The sequence below is a fragment of the Rhipicephalus microplus genome, chromosome 10, assembly GCF_043290135.1.
Source record: "Rhipicephalus microplus isolate Deutch F79 chromosome 10, USDA_Rmic, whole genome shotgun sequence".
In the NCBI taxonomy this organism is placed as follows: Eukaryota; Metazoa; Arthropoda; class Arachnida; order Ixodida; family Ixodidae; genus Rhipicephalus; species Rhipicephalus microplus.
This window is the reverse complement of record NC_134709.1, coordinates 51,866,126-51,893,814: the sequence shown is the minus strand read 5'-3', so window position 1 is coordinate 51,893,814 and position 27,689 is coordinate 51,866,126. Positions and strand designations below refer to the sequence as shown.

The following is a 27,689-nucleotide window of genomic DNA, read 5'->3' as shown; positions in this document are numbered from 1 at the left end:
CGTGACCACTTAATTCTTGTTGCTAGCGCCGTAACAATACGTTTAAAGCTGTGCCAGCTCTTCAGCTGACAACAGCGATTTCGGCAACAATATTAGTGCTGAAGCATAGAGTTTCCTTATATACACTAGAGGGAACTCTGGCACTAGTGTCTATGGGAGCTGCAACGCACGGTGCTTCAGCGAGCATGGAAATGATAGGTAGTACACACATTTGTCTAATCTTAGTAGTTCTGGCCTGCTTTTGGCTCCGTGTGTGTTTGTGTGACTCGGAGCTGTTTTCTCACGAAACGAAAATCGGCAAATGTTCAGCGGTTGCGCTACACGACCTTATTCTTTTAGACTTGCCTTTACAAATTGGGTCACAAAGTTCAAAAGGGTTGCATCTTTTTTTTTTTTTTCGAAGCAAAACCAAAACACAGCAATAAACGAAGCCGTTAATACAATTCGTCGCCCGCAAGTACGAAGACTAGGGAAATCCGTGTACTACCCATCATTCCCACGGTCGCTAAACGATCGCAGCGACAGAGTCCCCTCTAGATAATTTTAGGAAACTATGTGCTGAAGGGCTCCGGTGCTGGGCTAGGTAGGCTCCGACGTCACTAACACACAATAAAGTCGCACATTCGAGAATATGCTTCAAGAAAATGCAGCCAGTCTTCTCAAATTCATTTTCGTGAAAGCTAGTTTGATCGTTTGTGATAGGTCGTTTAAGTACCTAGTGTGTGTGAGGAAATTGGTGGAGATAGGAACATTTCTAGAGTTGCTCTTTGAGGGGACCAACTGTCGCACCATATTTAAGTGCCACATGCTAGATGTCGCCTTTATTACTGACGACACCTACCTCAGAGACATCGGCAGGACTGGAATGTGTTTGGTGCTGCTCCTACTGTGAAATCCTTCTGATACGTACAACCTGTGTATGCTGTGTTTGTAGCTGCTGTGTCACATTTTTGTTGTCTAATTATGAAGCCTGCACGCTGCTTGCTTCTTCACTGTTTTGATATTTTTTTGCCACTTACAGTTCTTTTCTGATGGTCCCGTTGGTCTAATCAGCTGTTTTGTTGTACCTAGTGATAATGGGATTGCACGACTCGACTTCTGAACTGCAGTGCAGCATTTCCTCAGCTCCTTTCCTTCAGTACGGTCTTTTCCCAACTTGTAGCTCTAGACCAAACATCCACAAACAGTACGCACTTTAGTGACTGTTCCTTTTTTTTATTTGTATGTAGCATTAGTGCTGCATTAGGCATTTGAAATGATGTAAGCATTTCGGTTCTAGCATTTTTAGTTATCTCTGTACTACATGGTTCAGACTGCTTAGGCACATGGTATAGCTGTCCTTGATGTGTCTGGCATCAATTTATCCTTAGAAGTTCATAAAATTTCGAATAAATAAAAGATAACTTAGTCGTGTCCGTTTAACCTACTATGAAGATGAGACAAAAGTATATTAGTTGAAAAAAGTACAACAGCTGAATGCCGACATATTGTAGACTTTGTGTTCAGCCTTTATAAAACAGAAAAATCCTATCTGTATTAGTAGCTCAATTGGTGCTGAAAGCCACTGTGCGAAAATAAGCACGAAAGGGACTGTAAAAATGGCTGGACTGCATCATTCTGAAACCTCCACACCACATATCGTTGCTTCATTCATTTGTACCTCAAGTCGAGCAACACTCATTAATTTCTAAATGTGAATAAATTGACGAGTTTCGCTAATTAATTTATTCATATCATGCTGCAGCGGCAGCCAATTTGTTCTAAGATAACGATTCACCACGTAAATAAACCAGCATATGTTCGCTGTCAACACAAAATCACGGTTACTAATCGAATATTTGGCTATTCCTAGTAAGCATGTGGTACCATTCAATCTGCACGTTGTGCGGCTGATTTAGGGAAAGAAGTAGCCCACTGGGATGCATTGCATTTTGCTATTTCCGGCAAACAGCCACATGATTGAAGGATGCCAATACTACGTCTGCCGGAACCTAATGTACCAGACAATTCAATAATCTCAAGTATCAATCAGGCTTGTACCCTTTCCTTTTTGTAGTACAAGAAGTTTCCAGAGCTGCTATTCTTACAACTTCAACAATGCAAAATAAAAGCACTACAGAGGAAGTACAAGCTGTGTTGAAGTTCATCAAGTGGCAGCTCTTAAAGTGGATTCTCATAACCTTCACTTTAAAAAGGTGGTCCATGTTGTAGGCTCGTGTGCTCAGATTTGGGTGCACGTTAAAGAACCCCAGGTGGTCAGAATTTCTGGAGCCCTCCACTACGGCGTCTCTCATAATCATATGGTGGTTTTGGGACATTAAACCCCACATATAAATCAAGAAGGTGGTCCATCCTCCTACACTGGCCTCTGCTCAAGCATGGTGCCTTAACTAACCCATTTTGTAGTAGTCTCAAGTCTTTTAATAGGTTTTTCATTCTTGATCAATATGTGGGGTTTAACGTCCCAAAACCACCATATGATTATGAGAGACGCCGTAGCGCAGGACTATGGAAATTTCGACCACCTGGAGTTCTCTCACGTGCACCCAAATCTGAGCACATGGGGTCTTACATTCTTAAAGCAGCATTTCTTTTCTCAAGTTGTGACCAAGTATACTATCTTTAATTCTTGGATGTCAAAAAACACTGTTCCTCAAAGTGGCTGCTTCAAAACTAAAGCTACTGTTGTGCTTTCATGCTTTTTGTTTCATGCTGTCGTATATAAAATATATGAACTAGCTTCCATCTGTTCGAACCTTACATTAGGAATTCAAAGCTCATTCCCAAGGTCAATTTCCAACTTCAAACTGCTGGGGACACAGCCTTCAGTTCCAACGGTAAAGCAAGTGGGTGAGTTTACCTAGGCTATGACTTACCCCGATAAAAAGTGGTCCTGTCACGGCCCTACGCTTTCACCTAAGCAAGGGGCTGGTGCAAAGGGAAAAATTGCGGATTGCCCGCCCAACTGTCCTTGCATTCAGTAAAATTGTACAGAATATTGAATACAACAGCATAGCCTCGAAATCTAGCCTTCATACGGTGGTTGTGAAAGCTTTTCTTTCTTTCAAATTACCGAATGTGACATCACATGTACATCTAATACTATTTAGTTCGACCGAAGATGACTCAATGGTCACATAGATGAGCCACATGCAACACTTAAGTACAGCTGCTGGCTTGAGTAAGATTTAAAAAATGGGCCCAATGAGAAAACGTTCATCAACCCCCTCATATGGATATAGAAACACTTGACCTGGGAAAGCATCCTTTCGGATTATTTAGAATTATCTGCGTGCCTTTTTTCGCAGGATCACTACATAAACCAGAAGCCATTGGACCAAGCAGTAAATATAACTTCTTGAGGTGGTAGTGATCTTCGTGTGAATAAAATGGCAAATATAGCATGAACATTCCAACAAGACATTAGCATAGCCAGAAAGAGAGCCGAGTGTTAAGCTCCCAGAATTTTTGCAATTTGTTTGTACATGACATATGCGCACGTACAAACACTCAAATAGGCAAAATGGAAGAGGAGAACCTCTCTTGAAATAAAATTTCAGGCTATGTCACTGGGACATACACAAGCAGAGGTGTGACACTGCTTGCCACGCTCAATAAAAACCAGCCAGCCCTGCTCAGGATGCCAGTAGAATAAACAATTTTGAGTAAACTAATGTACGAGCAACATAAGCAAAACGCAGACGTGTCCTTTCACTTTTCTGACAGCAGCATTTTGTCATACAGGGTCTACTTTTCAGATGCCCACAGTTTCTGCATAACGGCGTCAATACTAATCTACTACACCCATACGTCGATGCAACAAACCCTGATATAACAAAATATCGGTTATAGTGAAGAACACTTTTGCAATGAAAACAGTGCTAAGAATATACTTCTATAACACCTTTTTGAGTTTAACAAACTTATTTTCCTGTAATATGCTACTTTGCTATAATGAGGTGCAAGTTTACTAATAAAAGAACCTTTGCGGCCTCTTCACTAGCATCAGTTGCTACACAACTAGGCATTTTAACTACCCTTTAATTTCGTTTGTAATTGATAATGTCAGTAGTTGTACCACTTGGGATTTTCACTACTTTTACATTCTTTTCCACGACCTGTCCCCGCTGCAACAATGACCTTATGCAGAGCTGAAGGAAGGCATGAACCAGGGTTAGCAGTTAAACAAACCAAAGCATTTTTTATAAGATGACAGTGTTTATTAACTCCTGTTTAGTCACTCCCAAACCCCTTTGGTGTCCTTTTGGGCTAGGTTATCGCAATGAAGATGCTTGTAATAACAAGCAAGGCTTTGACAAGCTTTGAGGTAATGACATTACATTAATGACGATGTATTCACACTACATGTCATTGTGCCCAGTTAGCATTTTGCAACAGTTACAAGTTGTTCAAAGAAGCATCTAGTGGCATCAATAAGGTTAACTGAAACAGCTATGAAGATTTTGCAATGTAATCACTTTTTGATGAGGCCCATTGATGCTGAGAACAGGCATAACATACTGTCTGCTGCCACTGAATAATTACACAAAAAACTGGATGAAACCACAGTGTTTTTCAGCAACAGTGCAGTTTTCAGATGTTGCAGATTAAGAGACATCATGTCAAGCAACGTCACTTGCAAAACACATTTTTAACACGTGCATACTAAACGCCTCCCATCTTGTAGAAAGGCTTATGAATTATCGACTACAGTTCTTCTTGGACTTGCTGATTTATGAAGGTATGATCAAGATGTGAGCAATAGCATTTGCCACTACTCTATTTTGCCGGAGATTCAAGGGCGACTCTAAGTAGGCCATGCTAAAGACTTAAGTGCAGAATGGCCCCCGTTTGCTACCTCATCGATGCTGCTAAAATTAGTAGGTTGCGAGAGCCGATAGTGCAATTACAAATACCATACCATACAAACAACAGAAACCATTGGTCAACATGCATTACATGGACCAGGTCAAGGAAAAAGAAAAAAGTCAATAAGAAAACTGCTCTGACTCTATTCCAGGTACGCGCAACTCAGTCAGACACCTATGCCGTGTGTTACCAGTGAAATCTGTAGTGGTGCTTTTGTCTCGGGAGAAAACAACACAACCAGTTTTCCTGTTGCATAATAGAGTCATGGTTAGTGTTAGCAACACATGATGAAATTGAGACAAGTTATTGATTTGATCACTGCTATCAACGGGGCACCTTCATGCTCAACGACAACACCTGTTGACACTTCCGAGGATACGAAAGGGATACAAAATTCCCCATCCTTCAGCAAATGCTATTTGATCTTTGTGAGTCGATCTCAAGGTTGATCTTTGTGAAAAACTGCTCATGGTGAATTTTACCGCATAAGGACTGACCTTGCATTCCCTTGGGGAGGTCAAATTCTACAAGCTTAAGCGCCGCTTAAACCTGACAGCTGAAGCAATGTTGCAGTACATTCGCAGAGTTATCAAGCTCCAGCCTTGCTGTCACAGTGCTTGCGATTCAACGACACTTTGCAGTACGAACTCTTTTTTTTTTTGCTGGGAATGATGTATGGGCGCAAACGGACACTGCTTTCATACCTGAGATAGCAGCCGCTTTATTCCCATTACAAGAGAGATAGAGACACAATACAATAGCCAAGAAACTGTGTCAAAGCAGTTTCCGGAAAACAAAAAAGATATCGGCCATGGGAAGAAAAAAAAAGCAGATGTACAAAGAAACAAAACACGGACAGGGGAATCGGACGCATCTCTCCATTGAATCACGGGGTGAAATTCGATGGGATGATCAATGTGGTATGAACTGGGAATGAATGACGAGGGAAGGAGGGCCCACACTAGTCGCTTTCTTCGGTGTCGTCATCGTCGCTGATGTACCGCCGCACGTGGCGACTCTTGCGCTTCTTCGTTTTTTCCTGTAACACCCGCAAAGAGAGGCACACATCACAATATGAACCAGCCGCATGCTTGTCACTCGGCTGCATTCACAGACACGGCGGCACTTGAAGCGCTTCCTTGACAGCGCCACGTCAAGGGCAGCGCAGCCTGGTGATAGCTAATTGATTGAAAAAAACTTGGGAGGAATATGGAGCACCGAAACCGCGATGTGATCGTCAGCCAAATTGTAGTGAGATAGACAAACAGGCACAGACGGAATTGTAGAGAGAGAGTGCGCATTAATTTTGACCCACCTGGGATTCTTTAATGCCCACCCAAATCTAAGTACATGCATCTTTTTACATTTGGCACCTATCGATATGTAGCCACTGTGGCTGGGAATCGAACCCGCGCCCTCGAGATTAGCATCGCAATGTCCTGGCCCCTAAGCTACCATAACGGCTTAATTGATTATTAAGTGGTTGATTTAACCATAGTGCTTAACATACTGAAGATTGATTGATTTGTGCACACAATTTAATGACCCAAAGTAACACTGGTGTGGTGAGAGGGACTGGATGAAGTTAGGCCAGCCAGTGTTATAGGATTTGCACGTGAATGAATGCACATGAAAATTTATACACTGCGCCTTAATGCAATTGCAAAACTGCTTTGAGCACAAGGGGTGTCCATTGTATTGGTGAACTTCACAAGCCGCGCTGGAGCAAACTTTCTTGCTCTGCAGCTGAGAAGCTGAATTCCACTGGTGAATCCGGAGCAAGTTCGCGTTTCCCATTGGTCAATTTGGAGTAACCAACTCTGCCAATGGGGGCGCTGTCTAACAATTCATGATGTGCAGCCAAGTTTTGTTGAGAGTAACGATGCGGTGCCACCATTCATGGTGCAGTCGGGAACCTCAGTTGTTTTCGGCCCTTAGTGAGGCGTTGTTGGATTACCATGTGCATTTGTTTAAATAGCTAAAATGACGCTCATCATAAGGTGACAAACAACAACCTGCAAAACATCCATTGAATGACAGCACAACAGTCAAAACAATGGCGGGAGATTACAGGGCATGATCATGTGAGAGTCCTGACACAACATCGGCAACATGGGCAACCGGATGCATGACACTTATGCTATGCTTGCCGCTGGAGTGAGTTTATTTTTTTTAGAATCCGATCTGAATTGAGTCGCTCCACACAAGATTTTGTTGCTCCCTTGTGATTTTGGCCAATTGCTCAAAACCTACCTGTGGAATTCACCATACGACTACAAATCGCTGTAGCTAATGAGCTAGTGACAGAGCTTCTTTAAAAAACCCAGTTATTTATGATAGGCTTTCAGTATTTACTGAAACGTACGAAGATGTGCACCCTGAAACAATGTATTAGTGTGCAAATTGCTATAAAGGAGCATAAACACAGCGACCACATCAATTGAGGAGCATTGCTACCTTCCACAAGGCTAGGGAAGGGCTTTCATGTGAAGCTTGTCCGTGAATAGAGAGTACTATATCTTTCCCCTAGACAAAAACAGTAAAAAAAAACCGCTCATCCCAATTTTCCTGTTCTAGTTGATGCCTCCAGTACAGAACATAATGAACACTTCAAAGCAGTGGTTCCAAATCACCACATCGAGATCCCCAGTGATTACTCAGCTGATTAATGGCAGTCCTAGTAATCTACGAGGACTGCTTCAAATATGCAACCTTGATATTGACATGGCACTCATATAATTGAAAGCAAATGTGAAGGGCTTCAAATTACTTCGACCGCTAGGGGTTTTTCAAATTGAGCATAAACCTAACCACACGACTCTTTTAGCAGTTCACCACCATTGAAATGTGTTTCCTGCAGCCGTGAATAGAGCCCACAGCACCGTCCGTGTATGGCAACAGACTATCACTACTGCTGTGTCACCATGGCAACGCAATCTTAACAGGCATTACCTGATAAGCAAGAAACAAATGATCAAGTGAAAAACAAGCATCCAGGAAAGCATTTACAACATTTACGACGCGAGTTATCACGCGAAGTTGGACTTGTTTCAGCACATGTTGGGCTGGCACAGCAGCTGTTGCTGCTCATTATTACTCGGTTTGCAGTACTTTTATGATGTATTTTGGGATGTATTGGGCAATCATAAACACAGAGAAGGTAGTTTATTATACACACAACCAAAATATACGTGTTTTCAAAAATCAGGCTTTGCTTACGATTTTTCAACTTCCAAAGGCTGTGTGCGCCTCCTTAAACTGTATTCGTCAGTTCGATTCAAAATAGATTAAAAAATAAAGACACATTGCTTGTACTAAGCTGTACAGTGGAACTTAAAATTCAGCATTAATGTCCTCATTTACAGCTCACAGCATCACTTTTCAGCATAAACTTCCTCAATGAATCAAGGCTGCAAGGAGCACACGAACAGTGACAATTTAGCCGCAGCAAGACAGCGCTTGGGTCAAATCATCAGCAAATCCTCTCATTCTCTTGTATGCTTGTGCTCTCGGGTTATGCCGACGATAAAAATCTGGGGCTTCCTACAGTGGTGTCAGCCACTTCCCTGAGCCCTCTGGATCTTCTGCAAGTTATTGCAGTCAGCTGGGCACCCAGTCTTTGCCGCATGGGCGCTGATCAAAGGGAAAGCGCATCCTTCGTCTTTTCAAGCCTTTTCAGCTGCCTAGATGCATTATCGAGTTGTGACGAACATGCTTTCACTTTTTTGAGAGTTGAGTTTCTCTCGGTTCAACAGCATCACTGTTGAAATATACCGCTTGATGATTGCACTAACTGCTGGTTTCTCGAGGTGGAACAGCCAAACAATCGAAACTAGGTCTCTGAGCACAAGGAGTAAGCATGAGCAGAGAAGCTGTTAAGATTTTGGCAGCTGATTCAAACAATAACTTTTAGGCATCGTTGGGCTGATTTCGCAAGTCTACCGATGCAGCGGATTTGCATCTATCATCTTTTTACTTCTCCCTTCACTCACTTGTTTTCATTCATCCATCTATCGCAGTGCTTCCAGAAATAAGCGGTAAGAAGTTCCAACAAATGACACGAGGGCTTCATCTTCTTTTCAGTGTGCGTTATTCACTGCACCTGTAGCATCAAACCGTGGCATGTTGTGCTGCAGCTCCATTCTGCAAGTAGTGCCTGACTTCTGCAAGGTATGTCGCATGAATGCAGAGTAGCGTGACGCTGGAAAGCACGAAGCGTCAAAGCCTAGCGGTGAAATGCCGCCGACAAGTCTCACAGATGACGCTCGTGGAGTGGACATTAGACACTACGGCAAGGAGTTCCAGAGGAAAGATGCTTGGAGGTTTCCCAAACTCTTCCACACTTCCATAAATGTGGGCATCGCCTTTCGTACTTTTGAAAATTTGGTTGCAGGTGTGCAAAGCAGGAATGCGCCTGACATTTCGCGACACATGTTTGAATTGGTTTGGATAATACAGAATGTTGGACTGAGCAGATATCGATGCGATGAACCAAACCTAACACACAGCTCTTGGCAGCAGAATGCCATAGCCACCTAGAAACATAGTGAAAATATGATAATTGCTCAAATTCTATGAGCCAAGACTGCAAGACGTAATGCTGATGTCGCTAAGCCACCACAGCAGGTCAGCCACTGTCGTATGATGGGGTGGGGTCAATTGAATGATGATAGAGGTTTTGAGAGCCCAGCCAGCACATTTATGCACAGCTCTGCACCATGGTTCTCAAATGATAGCTTGAGAACTACTGTTTCTTTTTTTTCCCCAGAGAACAGAAACCACCTATTAGGAACTTTCAGTTTGGAGGCTTCTCCATGAATGCATGCAAATAGAGAAACACAAACGAAAGTGTTGTGGTATCGTAGTACACATACGATAGATGTAACAGCACTAGATGCTTTAAAAGGCCCCTAAACCATCAAGCGGTCGAAATTTAGCTGAGGTGAGTAAGTTGTGCTCGAGTTTACAACGAACACGTAGCCACGAGAATGTTTCGAAACGGTGCCGTAATAGCCGAGTTACACGCGTTAGATGATGGAAACGCGACGATCGCTTCTTTCCCTCTTTCCTACACTACCCTCCTCCAAAACTGCTTGGCCCTTCCTCACTGAGTCAGCTGAGTGCCCCTCCTCATTTCCCATGATATGTCATCACTGATGCGCTGTTCGAGACAGCGTATACTTCCGGTTGCCACGATCCGCCACTCCGACGCCCCATCTTGCCGTCAACTGTGTTGTGTGGGTCATCTGGGTGCACTGATCATTGACTAACTGCTGTTGCTGTCATGCCGGCCCGTGCCCCTACGCCAGCGACTTGACGGTTGCGTTACGGGCCGCAGATGTTGATTCGCAAGCGGCAACAAGGACCAAGAACAGCAAGGTGCGTGCGAACAGCTGTTTGCAGAGTGACCGGAAGTCGTCGGTTCTCATTCGGCCAATTGCAAGCATCAAAAGTGGTGACGTCATCGAGTTTTACTGGTGATGTCACACATGTCAGTGGCGGGGGTGGTGGGGATCGGAAAGGAGAAGCTATTGTTTTTTCGAAATTGTGGCGCACCCGCTACCTGTAGTGCTGCGGTGTGTGGAATCGTTGATCGCGACGGCATTCTGCACGTGATGCGCTTGTTTACTTGAAATGTCTGGGAAAATATCAGAGGGGGTTTAGGGGCCCTTTAACAGATACGGTCCAGATAACTGCAATACTATCTTTTTTTGATGCAGACTTAAAGAAGCAAACAACTGATTCAATGCTGGTAAACACCGACTTCCAGAAACGCCTGTTAACGATTTCCATGTGCAAAACCAGAATTCTGCTCCCAAGATTCACTAGGATGTAACCACCTCTTGAATAAAACGAACATCGTGAAACCACTCCTGCAGTTCTCCCACAATAAAATTTCTGCATTTTACATTTAGTAGAGGGTAATCCGACAAGGCTTCAGCTAAAGTTTCGGTCTTCTTCCCTGTCTACCACATTGACAGCTAGTAGAATCGGTAGCTGTAGAGTCTGGCTGGGCAATAAACCGACTTTCCAGTCAAGTATATCATTTTTTTCAAGTGCAACTTTAAATATAATGTAAATGGACCTCTTTCACAAACGTGAAGGCAATAGACGGACAGACCGATGCCCATTTTCGCTGGTCTGTCCATCTGTCGACTTCACATGCTGCAATCAAACTTGGAACGGAATACTACCTGGCCTATACACACAAACCCTGCTTTTATGTTAACTTGGCTGGGCCTACTGTCAGCATGACAGTGCATGCTGTCCCAAGCATTCATATGTAAATGGATGCTACAAGGTACAACTTCCTTTAGACGGCAATACAGCTGTTAGTCAAGTGCAGTGAAACAATGCATTATGGCGGTGCAATGAAGTGCATGCCCGTTGTGATGTTTCCCAACAAATACTTTCAGCAGTTGCCAAGCAGGCAAAATAGGATGACGTCCACACTGTCCGCAGTCTACCGAAAATGGGCATGATGTGGGTCAGGCAGCCCTTTAACAAAGCTATGGTGCTGATTAACGCGTGCGAGAATGATTATCCTTCGCTCAAGTTCCTCTGAACAAGTAGTACTGTTTAGCCAGCACAGATTTGTACTTCCTGCCTTGTTTCTGAACGCTGTGCCCTCAGCTGAGCTTGGCACTCATTCAGACGCACTTTCAAAAAGACGGTTGGAAACGACCACGTGCATAATTCTGTGAGTTGTAAACAAGCTGGATATGATCATTCGAAGACCGGTTCACTTTACAACAGGGGTGCGCGAATATTCGAGTTCTGAATTAGAATCGAATAATACCTAACCAAATACTTCTATTCCACTTTCAAATAACTAGTATTCAAAGTTTAGAATAATTCAACAAGACAATTCTCATTATCAGCCTGACTACGCCCACTGCAGGGGAAAGACCTCTACGATGACGAATATCTAAAACACGACAAAGGCCAATGGTGCAACTTGGTTATGGGTGGGGTTGTTAAAACTGGCACATCGTTACAGTAGGTACTTTGTTGAAACTTCTCTCGAAATTCTGGTTCAAAACAGAGCGTGTTTATTTTAAAGTGAATATCACTTTTGCATTTTAGGGGGGGGGGGGAACCTTGAGGAAACTGTCAAGCTCTTCACAACATTGCTTCCGAAATAAGCACGGACTTCTTGCCTAGTTCTGTCGTGTATGCTACAAGTGCTGTAAAATGTCCGAACTTTGGCTTGTGAAACAGTCGGTGATTGGCTTCGAGTCTGAAAATTTGTTCATGCTGTTGAGCCACCCATGTCGCACTGCACCGCTGATTCGGATACTCCCATCGTTCTGGTGCACAGTTAAGCACTGCTGCAAAGGAGCGCCTGAAGATTTTCTGGCCGAGAGCACTCGCTCATGACGATGAAGCTTAAGATTACTGTTGTTCCTGCTTTCAGCTTTGAATAAAATTTTTCGTATTTAATATTCGGTACTACAGTCGAACCCTGCTACAACGAAAGTGACAGGGCGCAGAAAAAATTTCGTTACAGTGAAACAGAAAAAATATAGCCGATTTGAGCTAGCAAAACAAAAGAACATTTATTCTCGAAATTCAAAATATGTCCGCTGCCTTCTATTCTTTCTCAGCAGCGTCACGAAGTCATTCTCACTCATGTATAGCGAGGCCCTGGTGAAAGCGCGCTAAAACAACGCCTAAAACCACCTTCGTGAGTGAACGAAACAGTTGCATTAACACCTTAACACCAGCAGCTGTCCGCCGTCAAAAATATAAGACAACGCCGAAACGGAGGCAGGGTACTGTGGAGCGGCGACTTTTGCCTTGTTCTATGCCATTCTTATCATCCATCACTCGTGGCTAGCTGATTTTGTTGATAATGGGGACGAAAAGCCACTCTGATTAGTTACCACACTGACCAAGCGCAAACATAATGATAAGCATCGGAATCGTAAAAGGCATCGTTCCGTGGTTGTATCCAGCAGCTGCAAGATGGAAACTATAAACTGAATGACTGAGCTTCAGCTTCGGATCGTCTGCGGCTCAAAAGCAAGCCAGTGGTAAAAGCAGTGCAGTCTCATTGCCATCGCTATCGAGCAATGGCGGCGGCCATACTTGAACAGCAGTGGTATAGCGGCGGTTTCTGGTGGTGTCAACGCGTGTTTTAGACTTCGTTGACGCATTTTCAGGCTCTGAAAATGCATCGAAATGTTAAAAATTGGGTTTACTGCATAGTAATAAGTATCTGAGCCTGGAATTGCATGGTAAAGTTTCGTTGAAGCAGGACGATCGAAGAAAAAGTGTTCGTTGTGGCGACAATACTTATGCATTGACACCTATGGACTGCTGATGGGGAATTGTGAATTTTTCATTGCAGCGGAAATTTTGTTGAAGTGGCGTTCGTTGTAGCGGAGTTCGACTGCACATTCAATAATATTTTTGACCACTATTTGGCACAATTCAATTCGTTATGAAATTTCACCATTTGCACACCTTCTTTAAGAGTCATGGTGTTTCCATTACATTTTCAATTGGCCTTTGGAGGAAGTAGAGATTGGATGGCACGGTTTCAATAGATCCAATCAGCTGGTGCTGAAAGTCATTTTAACCTTTTCAGATATTGTCAAAAAGCAAATGACGAGACCCGAAATCCCAATCATGCGACACTCCCCATAATGATACTATTATCATAGTTAAAGAAACGGCACAAGAAGATACGAACGGGCAGTGTTAAAAACTTGACTTAGGCACACACACATTCTCAGTCAACTTGCCATGCAAGAAGCATTGCACACAAAACAAAGCACGCACACAAGCACACGAATTCGCCACACCAATAAAATAATTCATTCCACAGGCAGTGACACTTGAGAAAATTAGTTTTTATGCACAACAAAAGAAACTGAAGATGCCGAGTGTATTAACGATCACATCACAAAGTTATAAATGCCCTGGCAAATGCAGCAGTTCTCGGAAAACTTTCAACACGTTCCAAACAAAGGTGCACACGGGTTAGTAGAGTTGCTGATGAAGTGCATTCACGGGTGCTGCGGCCATGGAAGATGGAAAGGAATGCTGGTGTTACTGCCCGAATCACACAGCCGTCAAGTGCTCCGTCACGTCACCAGCACGCCACTGGCGTCTCTCATGACACAGTGTTTTACTACGAGCTTCTCCTCGCTAATAACGAGACACTGACAGCTTCAACCGATTTTCCGAACGTCCCATGCATCTAGTCTGGATCACATTTCAATTATTGTTGAGGCTTTCAGTCATAAAGCCACGATATGATGCCAAGACGCCGTAGTGAAGGGCTCCAGAAATTTAGATCCCTAGAGGTTCTATAATGTGCACCTATATAAAAGCAGACTAGCCTCTAGCACTTTGGCAACATCAATATGTGGTTGCAATGGCTGGAATTCAATTCAGTGACCTTCGGGCCAGCTCATCTGAATTGAAATGTGGGATGTCACACGACAAAACCAAGATATTATGACGTGCGACCTGTATTAAGGTGTTTGTGTTGCTTGAAAAGTGTAGTTAAACACGACATAGTACACATGCACATACTGTCTTGCACGAATTCCACGTGTGAACCTTACGCAAATTTTGTCTTTTTTCTTTCTTATGGATCAATCCTGCCTGCTTCCCTTAGTGAGTGTAGGATCAAAGTAGGGTACAAAGTAACTTTCCGATCTTAAGCAGACTTTTTTCACAGACCCGTCACAAAATGCCACTCATAAAAAAAAAAAAGGAGCTACGTTTGTGCGAATATTTGGACGAATATCACAGTATTCGAATTCACTTCGATTTGAAGTTAAATTATTGAAATTTTCAAGGTATTCGAAATCAACGAATAAGTGTACATTTGTCGGCGTGTAACTCCGGTAAAAGTGGTTCCACTGCAGTGGAGGCATGCTAACCCGTGAAAGCATCTGCTAAAATGTATATTAATTTACATGTAACATTTTGCAAAGGTGGTTTCACTGCAGTAGAGGTGTGTTAAGCCCTGAAAACGCCTATTTAATGGAATGCCGCGACATCCCACTTAAGGGCGAATGAACACACCACTCTCTTGATTCATCGTTTTTAAAGTTTACAAGCTTCTTTAACCGGCTTGTAGGCTCTAAGTATAGTATATATTTAAATGCAACATATTTTGTAGGATATCATTTGCATTCAAACAAAAGTCAAATCCTACTACTATTCAAAGTTGTTTCCACTTTTTTTGAACAAAAAGGAGAAGAAGAAAAAAAGATTCGCACAGACCTCGTTTTAGTTTAAAACACATACATATTGTGCAGGTTAGTCAGGTCATGACAAATATGCCAATTTTTCTTTATAACATGTCATATATACTATTCAAATTACATTTGAAATTGTTCGGCGAAAATTCCTATGCGCTTCAAATTCGCTTGACAGATAGTGGTGCCCTAACAGACGTGACGAAGCACTTGATGATGCTAGGAATCAGACTTCACGGTCACTCGAGCAGTGCACGATGCAGACTGTGTTAGGTGAGCGTTATGGGTGAGGGGGACGAACGGTGAAGAGGCAAGGAGAGGAAGGGTCAGCATCTTCACGTGGGCAGCAACAGGAGAGGAGGGGGTCGCACCTCCGAGCCGTGCTCGGCCGACGGGCCGGCTCCGTCTTCGTCAGTGTCCTGGTCGTCCGTGCCCAGGGCGAGGTCGCCGTCCTTTTGTAGTCGCTCGCGGGCGCTGGTGAACACCGACTGCAGCACGATGGAGTCCTCGTAGATGAGCGAGCCCTCCACGTTGTACGTCTGGGCGTTGACACAGAGCAGCATGAAGTCGTCCTCCAGGTCATCCAGCGTCCGGTACCGGTGCTCACGGATGCGAGCCTGGCGGGGAGAAAAATGATTCGTATATATCCCAGGTGTTCCAATTTAAATGAACTTGGGCAGCTACGCACTACTGGCTGAGGAAACAATGGAGCTGGTGGTGTTCCCCTCCTGCTTGCTTTCATTTTCATATCTCAAACCCTTGCTCTGCCATACCATTATACATGTCGGTGCAATGCTTTACCTTGTCCCCCTCCTTTCCTTCATCACCATTCCTCCTCACCATCACTTGGATTTGCCGCCCCATGCTGTACTATATACTGTGCAAGGTTATGTTATGTTTTCCCCTTCCCCCCTAATTTCACTTATTTCACTTTCCCACCTCCTTGCTTATACAGTTAAACCTGAATATAACAAAATTGATAAATTGCCGGAAAAATTCGTTATAAAGAGGATATTGTTATATGCAGGTTCGGTTCGAAAATTTGAAAAATAAATTGAAGCGGTATGAGCCTTTGGACAGAAGATGAAGAAGCGCGAGGGCCGGGGCAGGAGAGAAGAGGAGGATGAAGTGAAAAATAAAGCAGATTAAGATGGACGCCAGTTCCATACTGAAGCTTTAATGCTGTTCCGTTATTTTAAGTAGGAACACTACATTATTTTGGCGCAGCCGGCCATCGAAGCCATCATGTGGGTGACGTTCTTCATAGACGAGACCTCCGAGGAGATCATCTTTTCGAAGTACCAAGTTCAAGACGAAGCAGCGGTAGACCTACCTCGTGAGCTCAGCTCGGAAGAACTCGTAAACCTGGTTGTGGAAAAGGCAGCCGTAGACACTACTGAACTACGACGGAAAGGTGCTGTGAAAGTGAACTTGCGTGTGGCGACCTTCAACGACCTAGTTCTTGAACCAGCGCGTCGAAAACACTCAGGATCACGATCTTCGACGGAAGAGGTGAGCCTCGTTTTGAAAGCTTTTCAGCTGCAACAGGAACAGATGATTCAACAAAACCAAATAATGACATCTCTTATAAGCTCTCTGAATGCTGAGAGACCGACACCTAATTTCGTAGAACCTGATGCTTTCGACGGTGTGTCTTCAAATCCAGAAAGTTGGCTTGATTTCTACGAATATGCCGCTGGAAAAAACAAGTGGCTCTCTGATGAGGCTAAAATCACCAACATGCGCGTTTACTTGAGAGGTGTTGCGCGAAAGTGGTATGAAACATGCATTCTGGAAGACAGTGACGACTCTTGGAGCCAGTGGAGGAAAAAGTTTTTGACTGCATTCCGAAGCAATCCAGTAGAAAGATGGAACACGGCGCTTAATTTCAAGTCTGAGCAAAGCTGCCTTGTCGAGTACTTCTTTGAGAAACGCCGTCTTTTAAAGCTGGCGGAGCCTTTGCTTCCATCTACGGCCGTAGTTGCCTTAATAATGCATGGATTGCACACTAACGTGTTGAAGCAAGTGCAAATACTGTCACCAAAGACTCTAGATGACCTCCTCGCGTGTCTTCAGAACATACCATCAGCTTCGGAAACAAGCATAACCGCCGAGTCAAGCAGCTGTTTCAGTCGGAGTAAATCGGACTGGTCAAGCCGCGCTCAGCGAGAACCGAGCCACCTCGCAACTCGCACAGATAACTTGCCCTGGCGTGTTCCAAGAGGTCGAGTGAATAATATCGACACTGAAGCTCAGGAGTATTCGACAGAAAAAAACTAATAAACGAGGGTGATCAGTCCCACCCGATGACTCCAAATGAGACTGTTTATTTAAGTTGCTCTAGCCTACTTCACATTCCCGTCAAAGTAGGAAACAAACATATGATGGCTCTGGTAGACAGCGGTGCTTCTGTGTCCATTATAAATGCCAAGCTGGTGGATGCAAATCGCTTGCATAGTGGAAGAATTCTACGAGTACAAGGCTATGATGGAAAAGTAACGTTGCATGATCAGTGGGCCTTGGTAAACATCGAGTTCCAGGGTCAGCAAATAGAGAGCGAAGTGTTGGTGATAGAGGGGGTAACGTACGACTTTTTGCTATCAAGACCAGATATAAAGAAACTAAAGATCAACGTGTACTGGGACGATGTGGTTCTAGTAGAAGGAGTAGCAAGGAACGAGACAAATCAGGGTAGACAAGATAATCTACGAGTTGTCAAGTGCGCGGAGGATATCGCAACGACCTACCCTGAACTTGTATGCATAGGAAGCTATCCTCAGGCGATGAAGTCCCACAAGGTTCCTTTCGAACTCGCTGACAAGACCGTCATCCGGAAAGCACCTTACAATATGTCAAGGGAGCGAAAGATGTGGCTCAAGAAAGAGTTGCAGGAGATGCTAGATGCTGATATCATACGACCTTCGGTATCACCCTTCGCTTCTCCCATAACGATCGCACCGAAAGAAGACGGAACCTTCAGATTATGCACCGACTACAGGGTTCTCAATCGTCAGACAGAACTCATACCATTTCCTATGCCGAAGATCGACACAATTATAGATGAGACCGGGGGTTGCCGACATTTTTCCCGCATCGATTTATGCAAAGGTTTCTGGCAGATCCCACTAACCGAAGAAACAAAAATGTACACCGCTTTTATCACGCCATTCGATCTCTACGAATACAACCGGCTCCCTTTCGGTTGGAAAAACTCGCCAGCGTGGTTCCAGAAGATCATGAACGACGTCCTAAAGCCATTCCTTGGTGTTTTTTGTAATGTGTACATAGACGACATTATAGTCTTCTCCAAAACAGAGGCTGAGCATCAGGACCATCTGTCTCAGGTGTTAAACGCCTTGAGCTTGGCACATCTCAAGGTTAATTTTAAGAAGAGTGTATTCTTTCAACAAAAAGTGGTGTTTCTTGGAAGAGTCTTCGATGGGAACACCAAAAGCACAAAACAAGAGTCCGTCGAGAAGATCTCCCAGTTGAAGAAACCATATGACGTCCATTCACTGCGTGTGTTTTTGGGATTGGCAGGACATTTCCGATCTTTCATAAAGGACTTTGCTGTCAAAACTAGATGCCTCACGCGCTTAACGCAGAAAGAAGTTCCCTTTGAATGGAGTGACGAATGTGAGAGAGTCTACCGTGACTTGGTGCACAGAATTTCTTCTGACCCCGTTCTGCGTATACCAGATTTCACTTTACCCTTTGAATTGAACACTGACGCCTCACATTATGGGACTGGTGCAGTGTTGTATCAAAAATGTATTGAAGCATCTGGCCGAGAAAAGCGACACGTAGTCGGTTACTACAGTTACACTTTCAAGCCGTCTGAAACAAACTACACTACTACGGAAAAAGAAGCACTGGCGGTTCTGAAGGCCGTTGACTACTTCCGCACGTACCTGGAAGGTACGAAGTTCACTTTGTTCACCGATCACCAGGCACTCACTCATCTCTTGAATATGACCCAAACTAAAGGGCGTATCGCCAGATGGGTGAATTACTTGCAGCAATTTGACTTTACCATCTCGCACCGACCCGGACCGCTTTTAACCGATGCAGATGCTCTATCAAGATTGATGGTACAAAACAACACAGAAAAATCTGAAGAAATCAATGAAGTGAAGCTGTGGGAAGGCTCAGAACAACTGGTTTTTACGGAAGGTCGGTATCAAGTCCCACCAACTCTTGTTTCCAAAGTGCTTTACTTGTACCACGATAGCCCAGAATCTGGAGGACACGACGGCTTTTGGCGTACCTACAACAAGTTGGTCAAGAGGTTTACGTGGCCTCACATGAAGAAAGACGTTAGTCAGTACGTTCGTTCATGCCATGTGTGTCAAGTACACAAAGTCAAGTATAAACAGCCTACGGACACCATGATACTACCTTGCCACTCGAACGTGCCTTTTGAAGTAGTTCACCTGGATTTCGCCGAACTTAACAAGAAACGGGAAGGAGTCAGAAAAACGCAAGCTTTTCTGCTGGCCATAGATGAATGCACCAGGATGGTCGCGGCACGAGCAGGAAAAGAAGATGCAAATAGCGTCATAACCCTTCTCGAAAGGGACATGTTTAGAACTACGCGGACAATCGTATGCGATAACGGCCCCGCGTTCAAGAGTGAAAAGCTAGTAAGATGGGCTCGAGATCACAATGTATCGATCAAGTTCTGTGCGCCATACCATCCTGCGGCGAATGGGCTTGCAGAACGTGCCATACGGGACGTGAAACAATACATCAAGATGTACGATAGTTTTCCTGGGGGATGGAAATGTTCTTTAGAAGCAGCCGTAAAACATCATAACCGATCCTACACAAGTGGCTTGGGGTGCAGTCCACAGTACGCTTCTACAGGAGAGACCCCTATTCTGCAGGCAGACCGTGAGTTGGGACTCTTGGAAAACCTCAAGATTGTCGAGGAGAGGCAACAAAAATCACAGGAGGAGAGGTACCGAAAACGAATGAAAAAGAATTTCGACAAGAGGCATCGAGCAGACATGCCAGACATTCAAGTCACCGACCTCGTACTAGTGAGAAAAGGAATAAGAGATTCCAGTGCCAAATTTTATGGGCCTTACTCTGTGACCAAGACAGCCACCCAGAACGGAATTTTGAAGACTGTCTGGTACACTGGTGAACGTGGATCTGTTGAATGTGCTTCAATTGGGAATGTCTTCAAGTATTACCCCAGGAGGGGTAATTAAAAGAAAGCGGGAAGGGTGAAGCGGTATGAGCCTTTGGACAGAAGATGAAGAAGCGCGAGGGCCGGGGCAGGAGAGAAGAGGAGGATGAAGTGAAAAATAAAGCAGATTAAGATGGACGCCAGTTCCATACTGAAGCTTTAATGCTGTTCCGTTATTTTAAGTAGGAACACTACATAAATGAGTAAATTAGACACAAGGGGGCTGAAGGCAGAGCTGACCCAAAAACACTCATTTTACAGTAAAACAACTGCGTTATTATTGCGATAGCCATTATATGGACGCTCTCGGCGAGTTTGTGCCGTCGCCGCCATGTTATGTAACAGGTCGAAATCGATAACATGCCCCCGCACATCGTAACTTTCACCAGCTGGTAAAAGCGCGCGAGCGCTGCTGAAGCAGAGATCAAATGAGTCGGCCCATCCCTATCGCCTGGAAAGTGCATAAGATAACATCTCACGCGTGTTATAACCGCCGTCGAACGTTCAAACAGAAAGTAAACCACCTGCCTTGAACAAGCAAGAAACAACACTGGGAGGGGGGAGGGGAATCGCTCGAGTAGTAATAATGAACTTAGATCTTAAAAGCAGTCGCAATCGCTGGCGTGCTTGCTATCTCGGTGAGTATCAGTGCGGTTTCAACGCAAAGGGATTGTGTGAAAAGAGCAATTCTCCCTGGAGCGGCCGTAATTGCTCACACCATCGCTTTGTAGGAGTTCCACGATATCGGATCTAAAAGAGTTGGCTGCCAGCCTTACTTATAACATTACAATTTTTTCGCTATTGCATTCATTGCATTCAATTCAACTTGCCATCGTGTTGTTCCAGAATTAATAGGCTAATCGCGAAAGCTACCAGCCTGTGAACTCGCGGCGCAAGACGGAAGCGCATGACGAGTCGACCTCCGAATATCCTTAGTCACCGTGGTCTCTGAGAGTTTCCATCAGTGCCTAATGTGACATCCCCTCGGTGGTGATGACACGGTTGTCCGAAATTGAAAAAAGGCACAGTTTCGCTGCAAGGGCAAAGCAGTGCGATAGCAACAACTTGGAATTAACGCTGAGAACGGTAAGCACATTGAAACGGGCAGGGCGCTGCTCACACACGAATGACGCACGAAAACAACATACACAGGGCGAGAGCGAACTAACATTTCCGCTCGACACTTAACGGGCTGTTTAAACAAAAGCGAGGCATGAAACGTAATCACAGGTACAGATATGACTGCGACCAACAATGTGCCCCAGTTGTTACTTTGCTGTGTTTGTAAAGCGCACTCTTTTCGCAAACGGCGCCTGTCCAGCGAGCGAAGTAATCTTTGTGCGCCCAGGAACTAAACACAATCATTTCGGTCAAAGTCGAAGGCGCGCGGTTTTCTTCACCCAAGGATAAGCGTGCGCGCACAAGCGTCGTCAAACACTTTCCAGAAAACAGTGGCACATACCTGGGGCGTGTACGTGCCACTGCTTTGCGGGCACGTGATACACAGCAAAGTAACAACTGGGGCACATTGTTGGTCGCACTCATATCTGTACCTGTGATTACGTTTCATGCCTCGCTTTTGTTTAAACAGCCCGTTAAGTGTCGAGCGGAAATGTTAGTTCGCTCTCGCCCTGTGTATGTTGTTTTCGTGCGTCATTCGTGTGTGAGCAGCGCCCTGCCCGTTTCAATGTGCTTGCCGTTCTCAGCATTAATTCCAAGTTGTTGCTATCGCACTGCTTTGCCCTTGCAGCGAAACTGTGCCTTTTCTCAATTTCGGACAACCGTGTTGTCACCACCGAGGGGATGTCAGATTAGGCACTGATGGAAACTTTCGGAGACCACGGTGACTAAGGATGTTCGGAGGTTGACTCGTCATGCGCTTCCGTCTTGCGCCGCGAGTTCGCAGGCCGGTAGCTTTCGCGATTAGCCTATTAATTCTGGCAACAACACGATGGCAAGTTGAATTGAATGCAATGAACGCAATAGCAAAAAAATTGTAATATTATAAGTAAGGCTGGCAGCCAACTCTTTTGGATCCGATATCGTGGAACTCCTACAAAACGATGGTGTGAGCAAATACGGCCGCTCCAGGGAGAATTGCTTTTTTTGCCCCCACCCCATTCACCGGGCAAAGTACGCGTGGGAGATAAGCGCACTTCCGCTTATTGTGACGAACTGGGAACCGTGCGCGGGTGGCTTTTTTGATTTTCTTTAAGTTTTTATTATATAGATACGTATACATATTGTCACAACGTGAAGGCGCTGTGTTTGATCAAAATTCGAGATTACAGGTACAATAAAAGCTCGCTAATTCGGATTCCACGAAACCAAAAAAAGGAAGCCCAAATCGACGACGTTTCAATCCATCAGAAGTACCAAGAAATCAGTAAACAAATTGTTTATAAAATCAACACAATTTTATTTTCATGCTCAATATGTAAATGCTGTACGCATGTTATATAAGAGCAGCGTAAAAGGTGCAACTTTCGTCATCCTGTGACGTCTTTCACAACGCTACCATGGCGCAAGATGCCCGCGTCTTAATTAGTCCCGATGCATGCCCAGCATCCCACCTCGCTACGCACTGCCCCCACCACCGTATATAAGAGCAGTGTAAAAGACGCAACTTTCGTCATCCTGTGACGTCTTTCACAACGCAACCATGGCGCAAGATGCCCGTGTCTTAATTAGTCCGATGTATGCCCAGCATCCCACCTCCCTATGCACTGCCCCCACCACCACCACCATGCGCACATGACGATACTTTTTTCGTTGGTAAATGAACGAATTTTGCCACTGCCGCTGAAGTATTGGGCCGCCAGGAACATGAATGTGCATGGTGACTACGCATTTTTGAACGCCTGCCGCCAACGATGCATCACATGCGCTGGTAAACGCAAATGATGCATTATAGCTGTTTTGTCATTACAATACGATTCCTAATATCACGATGGCAATGCGGACTGCGCCACCTTGTTTTGAATGGTCGCAAATATAGCTTTCAGTCTTTTGTGCCGCCCATTGCGGTGCTTCGGGTTTAATTCGTTTTCAGGATCGCCTGAATGAATTGAGTTGCGACTCAACATTAACGAATGAACAAGAGCTTGAAGCGCAGACTAGGACCGAAGAACACGTTTGAATTATCCGACATTTCGAATCAACGAGCTTGTACAGTTTTTGTATTTTTGACGCTTCTAGCACGAATGCACACAAGTACCTAAGGTGCACATTACTGCGAGGTGCACCGACAAAAACTGTCCTCACTTTGATTTTCTTCAGATCGACGGGTTTCTTGATGACTTCGTAGTAGTCGGGAAGTTCCCTCTTTGATGGCAGCTGCAGAAAGGCCTCGCTTAGTACCCGGCTATCACTGCGAGAAGGAAAAAAACAAACAAACATGGACACTATAACAATATTTGCACTCGCACTTCGCGATCACTGTTTTCATCTCCACAAAGGAACATGCCAGCCTTTAGGGGACTCAAAGCCAGCTCTCTCTCTCTTTTTTTAAATACTGTGGCACAGCAAGACAACTTCATGTTTCTGATTATCAAACACAACACTTACAAAAGATGACACGTTGTAGGCTTCAGCCAGTTCACGTGATACAAGCCCGCAGAAAATTTCCATTCTGCAAAGGCAAACACCGCAGCTAGCACCTCTATCTCTCTTTCTTTTTTCCAGGCTGCCAAAACCAAGGCTATGTCAAGCTTATGCTATTATACTACAATATTAGCAACATCTTACTCTGGGACGCTCCAAGAGTGAAAGAAATACGAATTGAATGGTGCACTAGTCAAATGTGTCTGCACACCAAACATGCACTAGGAGGCTCGTGCGCCAAGAATAAAAATATAAGGCTCACATTTAGCAACCAATCTTATTTCCAGCTCTTGTTTTTTTTTTTTTTAATCATTTCTGTTTGAGCCTTTGATGCACATTAAAGGGCGAGCAAACAACACCGAGATCCAAAAATTGTTATAGAGAAATACGTGCCCCTTTGCCTTGTGAACATTTGTGCACATGCTGCCGCAAGAATTTTGCGAATACAGAAATACCTCGTTAACTCGAACTCGCATGTCTAGAAAAATCGCCTAAGTCGAAATTTTCTACAACACCGAGCATTTTCCTATACGTCCCATGCATATTTTTCCCTTTATCTCAAATTATTTTTGGGTTGAATTGCGGATAACTCAAAATCTTGACTGGAAGTTGAATGAAAATTCCGCCACCAGACCATTTCACTAAATTTGTGCGATGCTGCCACGCGTGAAGTCTGTCGATCTTTTTCTTATTTAGCCGTGCCTGCCACTATGTCGATGCTTTCTGCGAACGCAAAGTGCGTGAAGTTTCAGCCCAATCACATATCAGCTTTCAAGCAATCCTGTGGTACGTCATGTCACACATGCGCTGAGCAGAAAGGCCCTCTGCCCACGCTTGGTGTAGTTTGTCTCGTTCATTTTGTGCAAAGCACATGATTTTCCCTGAAGTGCGGTTTCCAGTTAAAAAAAAAAAAAAATGTCGGAGCCTGTTGATTGGCTCTTCAAGGCTAAAGGAACAAAGTAAGGCTTGCGGCTATGGAAATATATACGCTTGTGGAAATATTTGAATTGTTTGAATATTTGTGCAAATATAACGGTATTCGAATTTAAACTTTTGAAAATCTCCAAGTATTCGAAATGAACAAATACAGTCGACGTCCGATTTCTCAGACCCTCAAGGGACCGCAAAAATGTTCGGAAAATCAGGCAGTTTGGAAAAATGAAAATAGGTCTTTTTCACAGACAGAGATGGTCGCGATAGAAGTACAGAGTTCTGATTGCAATTCAGCAAATGCATTCTTTAGGTGGCTCTGAAAATAGCTGAGAAAAAAAATCGGATGTGGCCGGCTCAACCGCATTTGTAAACCCTTAGGCACAAAAAAAAGAAAGTCACTTATTTTCGTTTGCATGGCATTCCACTTGCCCGCAATGATGTCTGCCACAATTTCAGTTCACGTCATGCTGTCACTGTACATTGATGACAGTGTCAGTGCTCGTGTCATCTCTGAGCTCGTTGGCTTTATAGACTCTGCCTCTTCGATCTCGATGTCAGAGTTGTTCGAATCAACCGTAACTTGACGAATGAGTTCGTCATTGGTTAATTCCGCTCACAGCTTGAGGTTTTTGTCAGCATCAATGAAGTCCTCAAGAGTTATCCAGGCTAGAATCGAAATACCGGCAACGGGCAACGTCCGCGGGTGGAAGTTTGTTGCACACTCTGTCCATTCCGAGCGAGACGACTGTCTTTGCGTCCAGTATGAAGCTCATGTGGCGAAAACAGTACCAGAGGATTTGTTGCATAACTGCCTTCCATGATTCTGTAAGCATGCCGATGGCAGGCCATAGTTCAACAGCGTAGCTTTTCCAGCTGTCGGACCACAGGCTGCACAGCACTATGAAGCTACAACCGGCAACGAATTGGCGTGCTCTGGATTGCGGCATTTTCGGTTTTGAGGGTACGGCAGCCACAACGCGATAGGTTTGAGGATCTGAAAACAACTAAAGTGGTGGCGTCGATAGAGACTACGAGTCTGCGGTTAGCGGTAAAAAGTCCAAGAAATCGGATGGCGAAAGCTATTAACGTTCAGAAATTCGAACTCTTTAATACATTGACTATATGGGGAACTTTGCAGTGCCACAGATGAGTCCGAGAAATCGGACGTCAACTGTAGGTGCTACGAAGTCTACATGTAACCTCTTGTAAAGCAGGTTTCACTGCAGTAGAGGGGTACTAAGCCGTGAAGACACCTATCCAAAGGAAATCCGCACAGCTGCGCAAGTTCAAATTCAAAAGTACACGAACACGCAATCCTCGCATCTAGTCATCATTTCAAAAGCTTCTTATACCAGCCTATATGCTTTAAGTATAGTAAATTTTAAAACGTAATCTGTCTTGCAGATTATATCTTGCCTTCTTTTGAAAGTTAAATCCTGCTACTATTCAAAGTTGTTTCCACTTCCTTTGAACTAAAAATATAAAATTTGCCCTGGCCTCGCTTCAGAGAAAAATATTGTGCAGGTTAGTTAGATAATGACAAACATGCCCTTATTTTTTGTGATAGTAAGTAATTCGAATTCTATTCGAATTTGATTCGAAATTATTAGATTGAAATCACTATCCGCTTCGAATTCGTTTCAATCCCAAAATCCACTATATGCACAAGTCTAAAAAAATAAGATTACCACAAGATTGGTTCGTGAATCCTGGAAAAATTTATTGTATTTACTTGCATAATGAACCCACCGTCTTTTTTTCAGAAAAGTTGACACAAATTTGGCGGGAGGGTTTATTACGCGGGAGAAAAAAAGTCACGGGAGTTATAACGACAAAAATTTCGCATGGCGGTATTAAGAAACTCGCTGTCCAACCAATACTGGCCTTCAATAAGTGCCCAAAATATGAAGCCCTTATTCGAGAACTTCACTCTCCATAAGAAGAGAGTGAAGAGATGCTTGTGCGCGGGTGCTTATCCTTCGATGGAGAGAATCGTGGGCCTTCGGCTTGCACCAAAACGATTGCGTTAGCTGCAAGGTCCACAAAGATCACTTCGCTCCGCTGCACAAGCCCCACTTACGAAAAGAGCGCGCTTTACATACACAGTGAAGTATAACAATTGGGACACTGGTTAGTTTGCACTCATCTGTACTTGCGATTACGTTTCGTGTGTTGTTTCTGTCTTAAGAGCATATTGTGTTGGGCAATAAACGCTGTTAGTTCACTCTCGTCCTGTGTATGTTGTTTTCATGCGTCATTTGTGCGTGAGCTGTGCACTGCATGTTACGATCTGCTTGCCGTTCTCAGGGTTACATTCCGTTGCGGCGAAACTGTGACTTTTTTTTTCCAAGGACTAAGGAGGGGGGGGAAGGGTTGATTACGCGAGTAAATATTGTACTAACGAGTGAGCATGAGAGATCGGTATAATGTTGGTGTTTGAATACAAGTCACATACTGTCTCAGTAATTTGCATCACAAATGTAGCACAGCTCAAAGGTACATGACGAATGTGCGTGATGCCTGACCTGTCCTTGTAATTGATGACTATGTCGATGAGCTTGCGCATCTGCTTGGTCAGAGAGGGCGGGTTCGGAGAGGCCTTCTCGACGGGTGGCCTGCCACGGCGCTTCTTCACCACAGGCTCGTCGTCCACAATTTGCCTGGAAGGGCCGCTTTTGCGCTTGCCACCCCGCTCACCGCCAGAGCTTGACGGGACGCCATTGCCACCGGACTTGCGGGAGCGCTTGCGCGTTTCCATCTCATCCAGGTTACCATCCTCAATGGCCTGCATTCATTTTTCGTGAAAGAAAAAAAAAGACACTACCTTAGTGATTTATCCAACGTTAACACAACAGCGTGACACAACACTG

At 44.3% G+C, this 27,689-nt stretch overlaps 1 protein-coding gene across 1 annotated transcript in view; it reads right to left on the bottom strand.

The window, feature by feature from the left end:
* Positions 1-5,565: 5,565 nt before the first annotated feature.
* The window catches only part of brm (ATP-dependent helicase brm), an 86,339-nt gene continuing 64,215 nt past the window's right edge, over positions 5,566-27,689 (bottom strand). Inside the window, exons 23-26 of the mRNA XM_075875645.1 lie at positions 27,345-27,604; positions 23,548-23,653; positions 15,461-15,706; positions 5,566-5,908 (exon numbers count right to left, since the gene is read on the bottom strand). Of these exons, the coding sequence (XP_075731760.1) occupies positions 5,831-5,908; positions 15,461-15,706; positions 23,548-23,653; positions 27,345-27,604 (690 nt within the window). The 3' untranslated portion in view covers positions 5,566-5,830. The remainder of the gene's footprint in view (positions 5,909-15,460; positions 15,707-23,547; positions 23,654-27,344; positions 27,605-27,689) is intronic.